General features: G+C 38.4%; 1 protein-coding gene across 1 annotated transcript in view; it reads right to left on the bottom strand.

Annotated features, from left to right (window-relative positions):
- LOC139728009 (uncharacterized) overlaps window positions 1–14,317 on the bottom strand; it is a 41,111-nt gene that overhangs the window by 17,553 nt on the left and 9,241 nt on the right. Inside the window, exon 2 of the mRNA XM_071638975.1 lies at window positions 1,020–1,561. Coding sequence (XP_071495076.1) covers window positions 1,020–1,561 — 542 coding nt within the window. The remainder of the gene's footprint in view (window positions 1–1,019; window positions 1,562–14,317) is intronic.

Below are 14,317 nucleotides of genomic sequence, written 5' to 3'. Positions count from 1 at the left end.
AAGCAATGAATGAGGTCTGCTGTGGATTCCCTCAACCCTGACACAATTTAAATTTTTAGTAGAAAAAAGAGGAAAGAAAAAGGGATTCCACTAATAAATTATATTCATTTCTGGTCAGTTTTCTTCTGTCTGCGTTTGTTACAATTTAATTCTGTGTCAATTTCGTTACCGCCGTCTTTCTGAGCAATCTGAAGATTCATTTTGAACTCTAACATAACGTCGTCAAGTATAGTTCTTTATAGATTGATATGTCAGATTAGTGTACAGACATGTTCAGTCGAACGATATTGATTTTTATTTCACCAATTTACTTTTTGGGCAATCTTTATTCGCACATCCCTGTGTCTGTACCTGTATGTCCAGACCACGCATGCTTTATAAAAAGGAACGGCGAAAGATAGTTACCATCATATAAAGACATTAAAATCTTCCTTGCAGAGTGACTAGTCATGATGCAATGACACATGAATCAATTGTCTTTCTATTCGTGGGGCAGCTCCAGTTTGCATACTTCAGACATTGTCAAATATTTATGAGTGGCGGCATTAAACCTGGGATCAAACCCATAGGAAACAAGACTGTTGTTACTCCATCTCTTAAACCTCCTTGGATATATCCACTCAAGATGACGACGTGTTTTGAATTTCATTCTCATCACACCTGGTTGTGCGTTAGAACACAATCCCAGGTGATGACGTTGAAATCTTAACTTAGTGCATTGTCAAGTCACCAACGTTTAGGCCTAATTAATACCAACATCTTAACCAGTTGTATTAATTTTACTTTCCCCTCAAATACCATGTTTGTTAATCTATTGTTGACGTTTGGTAGAGTTTTCACAAAATATTTACAAAATTCACTTCTGTTCACTTAATTTTCTGGCAGTTCATGACAAAAATCACGCGCCGTATATAGCGGATTGAACATCATAATTTGATACGGGGGTAGAATGTCAGAAAGATTTGGTCCTTGAAGCTTGGTTGGACTTGTGGTGTACATGGTGTTATAAATCTACATACCTATGATGTCTAGTGGAATGCCTGACATAGCGCAACCGGGATATCTCTCCGCTCCGCTACTCCCTCGTAGATACCCGTACAGCGCACACTCGAGGTCTGCCGGAGTGAAGTTGAACGTTTCTCGCTTCTCCGTGGTGTCACCACCAATACCAGCCCCCGGTGTAGAAGGCGATTTCACGGCCAGCGGTCTGTGAAAGGTTTGCAGTGGACGCACGGGAGATGCGGCTACTCTCGACGGCGAGGCCGCGGCTGAGACTGGGTACTGCGGCCCGCTGAAGTTACGCCGGGCAACCAAGGGGAACGGCGATTTCATCATTTCGGAGGGAAAATGATGTTGCATGTTCTTGTACTGTGAGTGTGGCGGGGTGGAAAAGATCCCTGGAATACCGCCCGAAAAATGGGCGCTGAGACTTGACGGGGTCAGGGGAAACCCTGTTGGCGGGAAACCAACCGGGCTGCGGAAAGACATCAAGCCGTCGGGAGAAGTGGACGAAGAACCAGCGATCATTGGGGGTGGATGTGGCCATAGCGGTAGCGGCAACCTGTCATCAGAAAAGAGAAAACAGAGAGAAAAAAAAATGAGGAAATGATGAAGAATTCAAATCAGTTTACATCTTAATCTCTAGAAACAAACGAACATTTAACAAACAAACGAACAAAACAGAGACTAATCAATGTATTTTGTAAAGTGCAAGCATAATACTAATAATTCTGATTTCTTACTAAAGGTAGATGATAAACAACGTTTTATGATCATTCATCACTGTCTATTCTGTATAAGATCTATCGATTGTGTTGACATGGACACATAATATCATGCACCCATACACACACAGAACGAAGATGTAAAGACATTGGATGTGCCTCTGTGGTGATTGTAAATCTGCATGAGGTTATTGTAAGATCCAATGTCAATATCATCATGATAATCCATGAGAAATAATTTGATTTTTTTTTTGAAGCAGACAGTTTTTTTTCTAATGATGACGAAGAGACATAAGAAAAAAAAAAGATAGTTCAAAGTATACACACAGTGTACCTTGTTCCAGCCTTAGAGTGGGTCACTTATAATATATGTAGTCATATATTATATAAGTAGGACCTGTCATGAAAATAATTGAAATGCTGCTGCTATGAACAAAGGCCTCCCAGTTAGCTTATTGAAACCACTGGTTTCATCATGAGCATTTTCTTACCTTCCCCAAAAATTTAGGACACACTTGTATCATTTGAGCCTCCTGATCAGAGCAATCGATTTTTTAAATTGCTTTTATCGAATACGAATTGATTGACTTTGTTCTATAACGAAATATTTATGACAGCAACAAAATATTACCGACAGGAAAAAAAAACAAGAATAAATATCCATCTCTGCTCGAATTTTGATTCTTGCTGTATTGTCTCTCTCTATTCTCGAATCAGTAGATGATAGAAATAATCTGAACATAGTTGGAAATGATATTTAAAACGATGTAAATATCTTACGGCAGTGTTCATTGCAGAAGTAGTCAAATCATCCTTGTTTTAAAATAAATTTACATTGGCAGGAACAGCGATTGTTAATTTGATTGTTGTATGTTCAACTAGAAATAAATAATTCATCATTACCAACTTACATTTCATCCGGAAAGTATAGCAAATGATCACAGATGAGATAGCTACGGTTTATCCTGGCCAATAGCTGCAACTAATTCTAACACCAATGAGACCAGTCACAACTTAGCGGTGAGTGAGTCATGATATTTAAGCCACTGGTTTCATTAAGTTGTAACCATTCAACACGAGGCTAGAGAAGAAAATTGTCGAAAGGAATGCAAGACGATAGAACCCTGACAACGCTAACAAAGATGGCCACTATGTCGGCTGACAAGCATCTCTCACGAGATTGTTGGGGGCAACAAATGAAAATCACACCTAATTTTTGCCTCAATTAATGAGATATAAGATCGAGCGGCCTTTAAATAAAAGGTGATTAAGGGTTGGAACGTTTCTTGCTCGTGGAGAAGGACATATCCTTTTCTCACTTTGTCCCTGCATATTTTGCATGTGAGGTGCTGAAACATTCTCGATAGGACAAACACATTTAATCCCCTTTACGGATGAACAATTAAGTTTGGTTCGCGCGCCACAATGACCGCACAATCGCGGGAAGAAGACACCATAGTGAGTTTGACCTTTTATGCTTTCTCTTCACAACTTTTTACGATGTCCATGGTAACATAAACAAAAAATCAAACCTCCATCACAACGCATTATTATTAAATACAAATCTGTGTCTTTTGATATCCAATGCCACATCTTGGTTAAAGATCTGGTTAAAGTTTCGCAACATGACTCAGAACCTGGCGGCTATCTTTTAATATGCAAACCATTAAATTGACTTTGACTATTGTGGTTTTAAACTGTGAGCAAAGAAAAGAAGATAGGTGAAGAACGGATAATTAAGGCGAAATGTGGAAGGGCTAAAACGAGCGAAACTGACGGGGATCTAAAGACATCGATAAGTTGAATAGAAGAGTGGGATGAAGAAGGGAGAGAAGCAAAGACAGACGGGTTTTTGCTAAGGTAGCCAGTTGAGAGGGGAAAAAATGACTAGTGCAGCCGTTTGCTGACGAGTCGCATCACCTCAAATCAGAAATGATACCCCTCGAGTAAGCCAAAGTCGGGTATCCACGTCTTCGGTTTGTCATGCACAAACATCCCGAATCCATGCAGTGGCATCGCTTACGGTCTCTCCGTACCATGCCGTACGGTCTTCCAGGCATCACCCTGATTATCGCGTAACAATACAGGGTACCACTTAGAGATTTTTATCAAAGATCAAACAATCAACTTGATTTGCCATATTCGCGCGCACGTATGAGAAATCAGCGCCGAACGGTGATCGGTAAAGAATCTCCCAATAATCAGACAACCAAATTTCCTGCCATTGAACTTGTACTATACAAATGTTTAACATCGGCGATCTGAAATCAAATAGAGATGTCTGTTGCGATAATCATGCTCAAAATCGTAATTCTGTGATTTTGATAATTAGCACTCTCATGGCTTATACCCCTTGTCATTCATTGTCATTCCTTTTCAGAATTTATTTTATGATATTGTGCGTGTCACAAAATCGCGCGTTTATTCTACAACACTCAAGATAGCTCATACATCATTTCTTTTTTTTTTAACAGTTATCCTCATAATCATCCCATGGGTCATTTCTGTGATGAGAGGGGAGGTGTCTAGAACTCATTTTTAGATAAAATGAAATAGAAATTTCAACTGCAAAGGCCTATGATACCAAGAGAGTTCTATTTCGATCAATGTCAGTGCTTTTTTTAATGCATAATCTATACACATTCTTGCTGCCGATTAAAATCAGCGAAGGTTTAGAAACGTGAATGTGGTCAAAGCATGTTAATTTCGTCTGATCATATTATGGATTACGCTCTTCTCCTCTTCTCCGACTGATCGTGATCGTAAGGTTAGATGTGATGCCGATAGTCGTGCTTTCTTCCCTTACTTCTACTGATTCAGCTGGAGTATAGGGGAAGAGACGAGATATCAGCTCATGTTTCCCCCGTAATGACTGATGCTATCCAATGATGTTATCGGAATTATATCATGTGCGGGGTAGAAATCAAGAAGAGGCGATAAACCAGAAGTTGAGGGATGGGGGGGGGGGGGGGGGAGGGGAGTATCTATGCGCCAGAAGAGATTCAATTCATTTTTGGCGAAGAAATGAATAGGATGCAGCCAGCGGTTGATTTAGGCACGTGTGCAAATATTGCGCAGCAGTAGGAGATAAGGTAATCGAATAGATTGAGATAATAATATGACCAATAGAAAGAGTGGTGTTGAAAATGATTGCAATGGCGAGAAACCTCCAAAGGCCACAAATCTTTGTCTTTTCAAATCGTTAAGAGGAAATACTATCGTCGCAGTTATGCGAGCTGTGATGTGATGGAGCAGCGCCGTGCAGGTGGTACATTCAGGCATCACTCTCTAATCTCACCACTCAACTCAATTACCATGATTACAGGTAGAGCAGGAAAAGCCTCGTGTTGTTCCTTCCCTCCCTCAGCTCAACAGTATATAAGCGCCCTGATTAGTTGGGAGCGTTACGCCTTTTAACCCTCCCGTTTAGACTCCCGCGAAGTTATTATCTTCTGTAATAGACCGTACCTTACTTTAGTCAGGGGGTGGACTTTACTTCAGCTGATGAGGTTCATGGATTATGACACCTTTGGCTCCGGAGATTATCCATCTTTCGGTGTAAGGGTGAGTGTGGGAGTGTGTGTTTTTATGTGTGTGTGTGTGTGGGGGGGGGGGGTGATAGAGACAGAGAAAAAGAGAGAAAAAAGAGGAAAGGGAGGGACAGACAACATTTTAGCTGACCAACCTAAAGAAGGGGCAGAAGAAGGAGAAAGAAAGGAAGGAAAGACGAGAAGAAGAAATAGCCCTAAAAATTATGTTTTTGAAAGATAAGACGTTGCTTCCAAAACTGACTTTGAAGCTGGAAAAAACAATAATATATTCTAAATTAGACAAGAGAGAACTGGCAGAGGGGAAATGAAGAGAGAAATCACAGAAAATGTGAAAGAGAATAGGAAATGCCATCTGGAGTAAATATTATGGACAATCATTCGAGGACCAAAGATAAATCGCTTAGTTTTAGCGATTCGGAAGAGACGAATAATTGATAACAAAGACATTGAAAGAGAAAGGTATACTGATATTGGAAAGATCAGTACAAAAATAAAGAAAGGTTATAGTAAAAGAGGCAAAAAAGAAACAAAACGGTGTGAAATTAAAAACTGAGACAGAGACAGGGCAAAAGAAAGAAAGAGAGGCAGACTGAGAAACAGACACACTGACACAGAGAGAGAGAGAGAGAGAGAGAGAAACACACACACACACGGATGGAGGAGAGAGGAGGAGGAGGAGGAGAAGAAGAGAGGAGAAGGAGGAGGAGGAGGAGGAGGAGGAGGAGGAAAAAGGAAAGCGAAGCGCAATCTTGGTCGGCTCGTTGGATTGTGGCGGCGCGGCGGGGTCCTCTTCGTGTTGTAATATTAACAGCTAATCAACGAGATCACAGCCACTTATCGTGATTAGTTTGGTACGAGGGTTTGATGACGTGCGAACTTTTCCACTGATATTAGCTCCAAGATAAAAAAAAATGGATAAAGACATGGAAAGCCGAAAATACAAACATGGTTTTAGGCGCCGCGAACGAGGAGAAAATCTCGAAGGCGATGCGCCGTTAGTCTCGTTCAATGTCCTCACGCCTGTCAAGATACGACGGGGAGAACCCGACCAGTTGATTACCTCATGATATCATCATTGCATTGTATCTGAATTCCTGGTAACCGTCACGTTTGTCTGCCAGGATGAAAGACATCGAGTATGGATATTTCTTTTATCTCTACTGCTCGTAAATAAGACTGTCCGCGTGTGTGTGTGTGCGTGTGTGTGTGTGTGTGCGCGCGCGCACTTGCATAGATTTATTGGATATAGCATTTTATGAATGACCAAGTGTTATGTCAAGTCTTGTGCAAAGTAGTATTCTTAAAACATATTTTCACTTCATGTTTTAAAAATGAAACACTAGACAAGGTTATGTTTCATACCTCACAACTTTACCTTTTCTCCCCATTTGTCTCTTATACACATGCGCTGCACTTCTTTACAGATCATAGACATGAACATGTTGTTATTCTTTCATTCTTGTGTATCATTCCACAAAATGCATATCTAATTTCACACATGACTCTGTACTCTGTTGTATATTCTGTTGAAAAAATGAAAATTGAAATTAAATTGAATTGAGCTGAATTGAATGTATGCTACCACCGCTCTTTACTGCTAATCAATAATAGCATTCAGTACTCTTTGCCAGACGACATTAGATGTGTTGAGCAGTTTCAGTTAAAATTTCATTGCCCCAGGGCAGAGACTATGAATAACTAAAGAAGTAGCAACTCGTTACACGTGATTTCAAAAGAAAAATCGTTTTGTCAAACAAAATAATAGCTCCGCATCTGCGTCTTTTAGCAAGCTGTCCTATCTGACTGATGCACTTCAAAAAAAAAAATCACCAATATAACGACCAATATAACGAGGAACTTTCAATTTATATTGTTTACTAACATGCTACCGGCGCGCTCCATGATTGGAATCAGAATTTAAACAATTGAAAAGTCAGTTCTGACTTTGGCTAATGTGCACCGTTGCTAAACTATGTCTGTAACGATTTCCGAATGCAAATACCACTGCCGTGCTGAGAAAGACGCATGTGTATTTGGTCAAACAAAACCGAAATAGGGTATTGCGACCCATTTAATCTCGCACACATCATGTCGCGTCTCAATTTAAAGCTATCCTGACACAAAGATCAATTCTTCACTGAACGGAGCGTTGTTCGTAATCAATAATGTCTGTGTTTCAAAATGAAAAATGCAGTCCTCTTCATGTCGTTATCCTGCGACAGGGGAAGGAATACAGTAACTCTAAGTCCCTTGATCTACCTTTGGGTGTTTATACAACCTGGAACCAGTGTCACATACATGTGATTGATTACACCTTGTATTAGAAGATCATTGAAATAATATAGTTGAAGCCCTTATGCAATGTCTTTCTGTATATCTTGTCAAATACGCAATATATATATATATATATATATATATATATATATATATATATATATTATTACATCAATTACGGCAAAAATGAACAAAGGCACCATTCTTCGTTACATTCGCATAATGAACATATTGAACATAACAAATGCAAAAATACATTTATAGCTCATTTTATTAGTCAAAACTACATCTGACTCACTGACACACATACACACAGAGACACACAGACACCACACACACACACACACACACACACACACACACACACACCACAAATACAACACAAACATACACACAAACACACCACAAATACACCACAAACATACACACAAAAACACTAACTCATACGAGCACATACCAAAAACATGCTGCATAAGATGTGCATAATCTATGGTGATGATGATTATGATGATGATGATCAACAAATCGATCTAATCGTATCAAATCAAATCAAATCAAATCAAATTAAATCAAATCAAATTAAATCAAATCAAATCAAATCAAATCAAATCGAGTCGAATCGAATCGAATCGAATCGAATCGAATCGAATCGATCAAAAATCAAATAAATCAAATCAAGTCAAATCAAATTAAATCAAAACAAATCCAACCAAACTCTCTATCTGTCCTATGAAACCCACAGCCGATCGGCTATAGTGTGCCTTCATTTTTAGTTGAATCGAATATAACCATTTCGTCACAGTCAATGCTGTTTAACATCTTAAATCATATTTCTACACTTTTATAATGATTAGAATGTCTAAACCTGGGACGACCCAGAAAGCGTTTATTTACTTTAATGTTTTTGTTTTACATCTTTGGTAGAGAATCATTATCCGCAAACTGAAATAGTCAGCAGACTCATCAAAAGTGTATGCCTCCTTTCTCTCTCTCTCTCTCTCTCTCTCTCCCCCTCTCTCTCTCCGTGATGAAACAAAAAGTTGAAAACAACCTAAACGAAGATCCGCATTTTTATGTATTTGTTTCAACAATGTCCATAATCAACAGCGTTATCAAATTATCCCGTCGAAAATCATTCACGGATCAATTGACTTTGTTGTACTAGTATATGCAGGGATAAAGTTGACGGGGATAGGTTGTCAGGGATATCTGAAATGCAATCTCATATTCATATCGTGGTATTTAATTCACAGCAATTCAGTGTCATCTTATTATTAACAACTAATCTAACAGAAAAGCGAATGTATATTCCAATGACACTGATAACATTTGAACAAGAATAAAAACAACAACGGGTGAACCAACAGTTTTGTCTGCATTTAGTGTTCTTGACTCGTTTGTATATTTATCGTTTTGTTTGCACCCTGTGAGTATACCTGATGTAAAATACATTAATGTTTATAAATCTAAAACTATTTAGGCCTACACTCTTCTAAGCTTCACTTAAGTGACGCGTTACTTCAAACGTATAATCCACTTTCAAAAATTTGGTATATCGGATAATCAACTTCTGCCCAAACAGCGAATACCATGTTAAATTGCAGGGGTGTTTGAAGGACAGAACATTCGAAAAGTCAAAATGTTCCAGTGCAATGGGAATTTGTCAAAGAGAGCTGGCGAACTTAAATTGGGTTAGATGAAATGTTTGTATCCGGTTTCTTTTGAACTCTGGGAGGTGAGTGTAAGATTGGCTATTGGGTTACTATCAGACCACTGAAGGAAGTCGAGAGAAACACAAACAAACAAAAAGAAAAAAGAAAGAACAAAATTACATATTGAGAAGGAATCCATGCCGGAATAAAACAACTACAACGCACAACTGACGCAGAGAATTATTAATTAAGAAAGAGCTATCTTTTTTTTAACGATATACAATGGCATAATAAAGTTCAGATGTACATGTGAATTGTATGCGAAGGTGCTTGTGTGCATATGAGTGCTTGTAAGGCCTTGTATACAAGGAGGCATTAACAAATGCTGATTTCGAGAAAAGAATGGAACTGTGTATGTGTATGCTCATTTAAGTGTGTATGCTTGTGGGTATGCATTATGTGTGTGAGAGAGAGAGAGAAAAAAAGAGAGAGAGAGAGACAAAAAGAGTGTGAGAGTCTTTTATAGCATGAGGGGAAAGTGGAAGATTAATAATGAATATAATAGTTCATGGGGAGTGCGTGGCGTCTGAATAATTTCACTTTTCAAGTTATTAATCAATTCATCCCCCCCCCCCCTCCCCCGTCTGACACAGGTTTTAGTTGAGTTGTACTTCTCTGCTATCACATCATGTAGATGTCGATCGGTCGATTCAAAGTTGTCAAGTTGTCAATGTCTGTCTATTTACCTTCGTGATTGGCTATCTCTTTACTTCGGTCTCTTAACAGACCTTAGCCAAAAGCGGCAGAGGAAATCCGAAGCAACAGGTGTCATTTCTTTTGATTAATGGATGCGGGAGGACCCAGTAATGGACCAAACCTTTAATCCTGATTAAAACTGTCTCATCTACAAACTGATTTTTCATGGCGGTCGATTAAGTTTTATGTCGACACTTTTCATTTTAATCACGCTACGCAATTGAGCTATCATAGTCATTCAAAAGCATCAGAACCATCAGAATGGCCAATCATGCCATCATGTAGGAGCCCAAATGTGTTTAAAGGCCTTGGAAAGGCGATGATCGCTCCGGAGGCAAAGAAAATGAGTTCTACTGCCGGCAGGATGCTTAGTAACTCGGCAATGACTGCAGGTGAATTATTACTAAGAACACCAGCTAAAATTGATGAATCACAACGTGAGGCTGGATAGGAGGGTTTTTCATTTTGCCTCTTTTTTTTTCTCAATGTCCTCGACAACTTTGCAAATCCTAAATGCGCAAAAACAGAATCCCTGGTAGTTCGACGACGATTAGCATTATAATTTTCGCATCGTTTTTCATAATACATTTTGCTCGGCGAAGCATGAAAATGAGAAAATAGGATCTTCGGTCCTTTAACATAATGACTGTTCTCCGCTATAGTCCACATTTGTACATATTGCAAGAGATACGATGCATCTCGAAAATGCAAATGTTTATTGCGAGGTTAGTCGGCCTTTTTATTGTCTTCATGTTCATTTGATCGCTGTTGTCCAATTTCACTTCGCTTTAAAGAATTCATGCAATCTCTGAAGTGTATGCGTGAAATACGGTATGAATACGTTATCTCTATTTGGTATGACCATATTGCGTGCTACACAGTTATCAGTGTAAAATTCGATTTTGTTTATTTATTTTATTTATTTATTTATTTATTTTTGGAGAGAGGAACGACAACGCGAAGGAATGATTTTAAAGGACAGTGCATTCCCTTTCCCTAGAGAAATGACATCTATCATAAAAGCCGAGTTGCCTTTTTCAATGAAAATGATCTCGTGATAACATGCATGACAATGTAGCTTATTTTTTTCTATACCGGAGGGGGAAAAAATATACTCAGCAATTAATGTGTTCGTTTGTTTTATTTCCATTTTTTTTTGCCGTTTCTCGAAGCAGCAACAGCACAGATATATGACAATGAAATAAAAAAAAATTGTTGTAAAAATTAGCTGAAGAGGAATACTCATTCGAACTTACAAGCGTAATTGGTCTAATTCTAAAGTACTCTATAGAATTACCATGAGAAATTTATCGAATCTTGCTCTAGTTAGGACGAAGAAATGCGGCAGACAGTTGTAATATAAATGTACACAACAAGCATGACAAGACATAAAATCACAATGATACATAGAAGACACAGAAAAGATACAAGCAAAAGTGAGACTTGACCCCATTCCTCTCAACCCGTGTTCCTCTTTGTTTGGTACTCTGAACGTGTTTTTATTTTTCATTTTTCTTTCAATATCTGAAAACACTCTGATTACGTTTTGCATTCATCACATATTTATTCTTCAATCCTTCTTCAATCCCTTGTACGGATTTCAAGACCGTTGGTGATAGAATGATCCTATATTGACGCCTCCAAACAGGTAGTTAGGCTAATACCATTTTATCGTATTAAAGCGATTGATTTCTGGCCGAAAAGTCTCTCGACCGACACATGCCGCTTAAGAACGAACAGAACATGTGAAATTAAGTGTGTTTTCTGCGGCGACGATCAAGACGTGGCTGGTGTCACTTGGGTGATGCGCAAACGGCTTGAGTTCGGCCGGCGGACTGGGCTAGTATCCCGAGTCCCCCGAGACAAAAATGCAATCATATTAACTGCTTTCCCTTCTTCCGCCCAGCGTGTTATTATTAGCGAGATTATATCAATTTCAAATCTCCCATTTATCAGAAGTGACAACGCGGAAAATGCGCCCAGAAAGAGGTTCCTTTTCTTTATTAGGTTTGCATCTTTGTTTTTGTTTCTTTTAAAATTCATCTAATAAAATGATTATGTATTTTGCCTGTATAAGTTCAACAAGATTTGCCACGCCTTTGGTGAGCCGACGTGTCACGACCTCACCAGAAAATTGGATGAAAGAAGCAAATAAAATCCAATGATAGAGATCGAATTACACTATGATGATACAATCGGAACATCTCCCGGTCTGTTTATTATTTTTCTTGCACCGGTTATTAGCTCTTTCCCTGGGCTAATATTGCATTAGACGTTATTAATCCTTTCTACGACGTCTTAATCCGCCAAACCGCCCTCTGATACACTTTAGATGAATCTCCATGATCCCAAGATGCTGACAAGAAGTGAGAAAGTTTTCTTCTTTTCTCAATTCTCATTTCTTCTCCCCTCCTGTCTTCCTTATTTTCTCTTTCTTTTAAAGTTTTATGATTTGTCAATGTGTGTTTGTACATGTGCTCCAAAGTCAATGTGTAAAGGAATCTGTATGTTTGGTTGTGCTTCTCAAAACTGGTGACTTCATTTGACAAGTTTTTGTTTCAAAGAAACTCTTCGAATTATAATGGATGCATATCAAGGCTTGCTTCCTTTAGTCCCTCATTTTTTGATAAATAAGCCTTTTCAAATCTTAGACATAATATAGATATATATACATTAAAAGAAGTTATATTACGATTTTTTTTTAAATGGTGATGGTCGCATATTGTAGGCCTATTAGGTTACTTTGTTCATGTTATGAAATTACACATAAGAACAATTGCTAATTGACAAATTTTGTGTTTGAAAAGATAAATGAGAAAGTGTATATATATATATATATATATATATATATAGGATGGTTTAGTTTTGGTTGAGATAGGGCTTCGGATTCTTGTTTTTTGTCAGATCAGAAACTATGTGTGAAATATGAAAGCGCATATAATTCTAAAAGAAAATCAAATAAACTACTTACAAAGTATGAAGAAGCATGCAATTCTAAGATGAATTAAAAGTTGATTTGATGAAAATTGGAAAAGTGGTCCTAAAGGTGGGTCCCACAGGACCACTTTGTTTTTGGCTATTTCAATTTTCATTGTCACCAAATAAATTTTGAATTTCTGTCAGAACTATATGATCTTTCATATTTCAAGAGTGGTTTCTCATTATTTTACAAAAAGGTAAAAACAGAACAAAACAAAACAAAACAAAACAAAACAGAAGTCCTATCTCAACCAATATTACACCATCCCATCCTTTTAAATCACGATTTTTCATAATGATCCCGGATTACCTGGTTGTAATTATCTACTTAGTTGGAAATCAAATACAAAAGAGAAATCTATGTACATTAGCCACAGAGTGATAACATTGTGGGTTTAATCAGATTTGATATGCAAGTGAGCCTCAAAACTTCCAAGTAGAGATCCATGCGATAACATCTAAGACAAAAAAAAAAAATGTGTTCTTATACTTTGGATCTCTTTTGACACAATCAACAAAAATACAATAAAATGATAAAAGCAATAACATAATAGAACAATTCTAAGCATTGTTTTGGAACAGAAGCAGCCGCTCATAGAAGACTGACAACCTTTTTGAAATCGAGGAAGTGTATTGTTGTTTTTGTTGTTTTCTATAGATTGCTTTTTTTTTTCGTGTGCGACGAGAACGTATCTGTTGTGGCAGACACGTGTTGCTGTCGTATCACAACCAGTAGACGGTAATCTAATCCACCCAATGAAACCACATGTGGATGATAGTTACGCGCCACCTCCATGATGCTTTGCGTTTTGCCTAAGACTAAGTCACCCCCTTCCTCCCCGTTATTTTGACATATACATGTACATGTGTATTAAAAAAAGAAAGAAATCTTCGATATTCATTGAAGGCTGTTAGTGAAATTAGAATAGGCCCGGAGGACATTTTGATATCTCATCGAGAAAAATTAGATCAGGGAATGTTAGGGAAACACGACTTCGGATAACGTAGGATAAAGACAGAAAAATAAGGGGAAGGGAGAGGGTGGGGGGGGGGGGGAGGAAGAGAACCTGCGGCGCACATCAGCTGAGAGCAGGTAGCAAGATGGTGTATGAACATACGAGGGCACAATGTGTGAGCTCTCTAGGCCCAGCGCGTCGCCGTGTCATGCCGCTAACCATGCACGTGATCATCGAAGCGCTAAGGCGGTATTAATTAGATGTTTAATGCCACTTAAATGCGTGTAAATGATGAGACTGGGCGAAGGCTTGACGTTTATCCGCTCGCCTGGGACCGGTTTGAGGGCCTGATAATCACATTAAGAGCCGTTCGAGGAGGGGTTTAGGTGAAATGCGAGAAAGAGAGAGCATAGATTTTTTTTTTC

This window comes from Diadema antillarum, unplaced genomic scaffold (genome assembly GCF_040938485.1).
Source record: "Diadema antillarum isolate AM-2024a unplaced genomic scaffold, OU_Dant_1.0 seq00000161_RagTag, whole genome shotgun sequence".
NCBI classification, from domain to species: domain Eukaryota; kingdom Metazoa; phylum Echinodermata; class Echinoidea; order Diadematoida; family Diadematidae; genus Diadema; species Diadema antillarum.
This window is presented reverse-complemented; position numbering and strand designations above follow the sequence as displayed.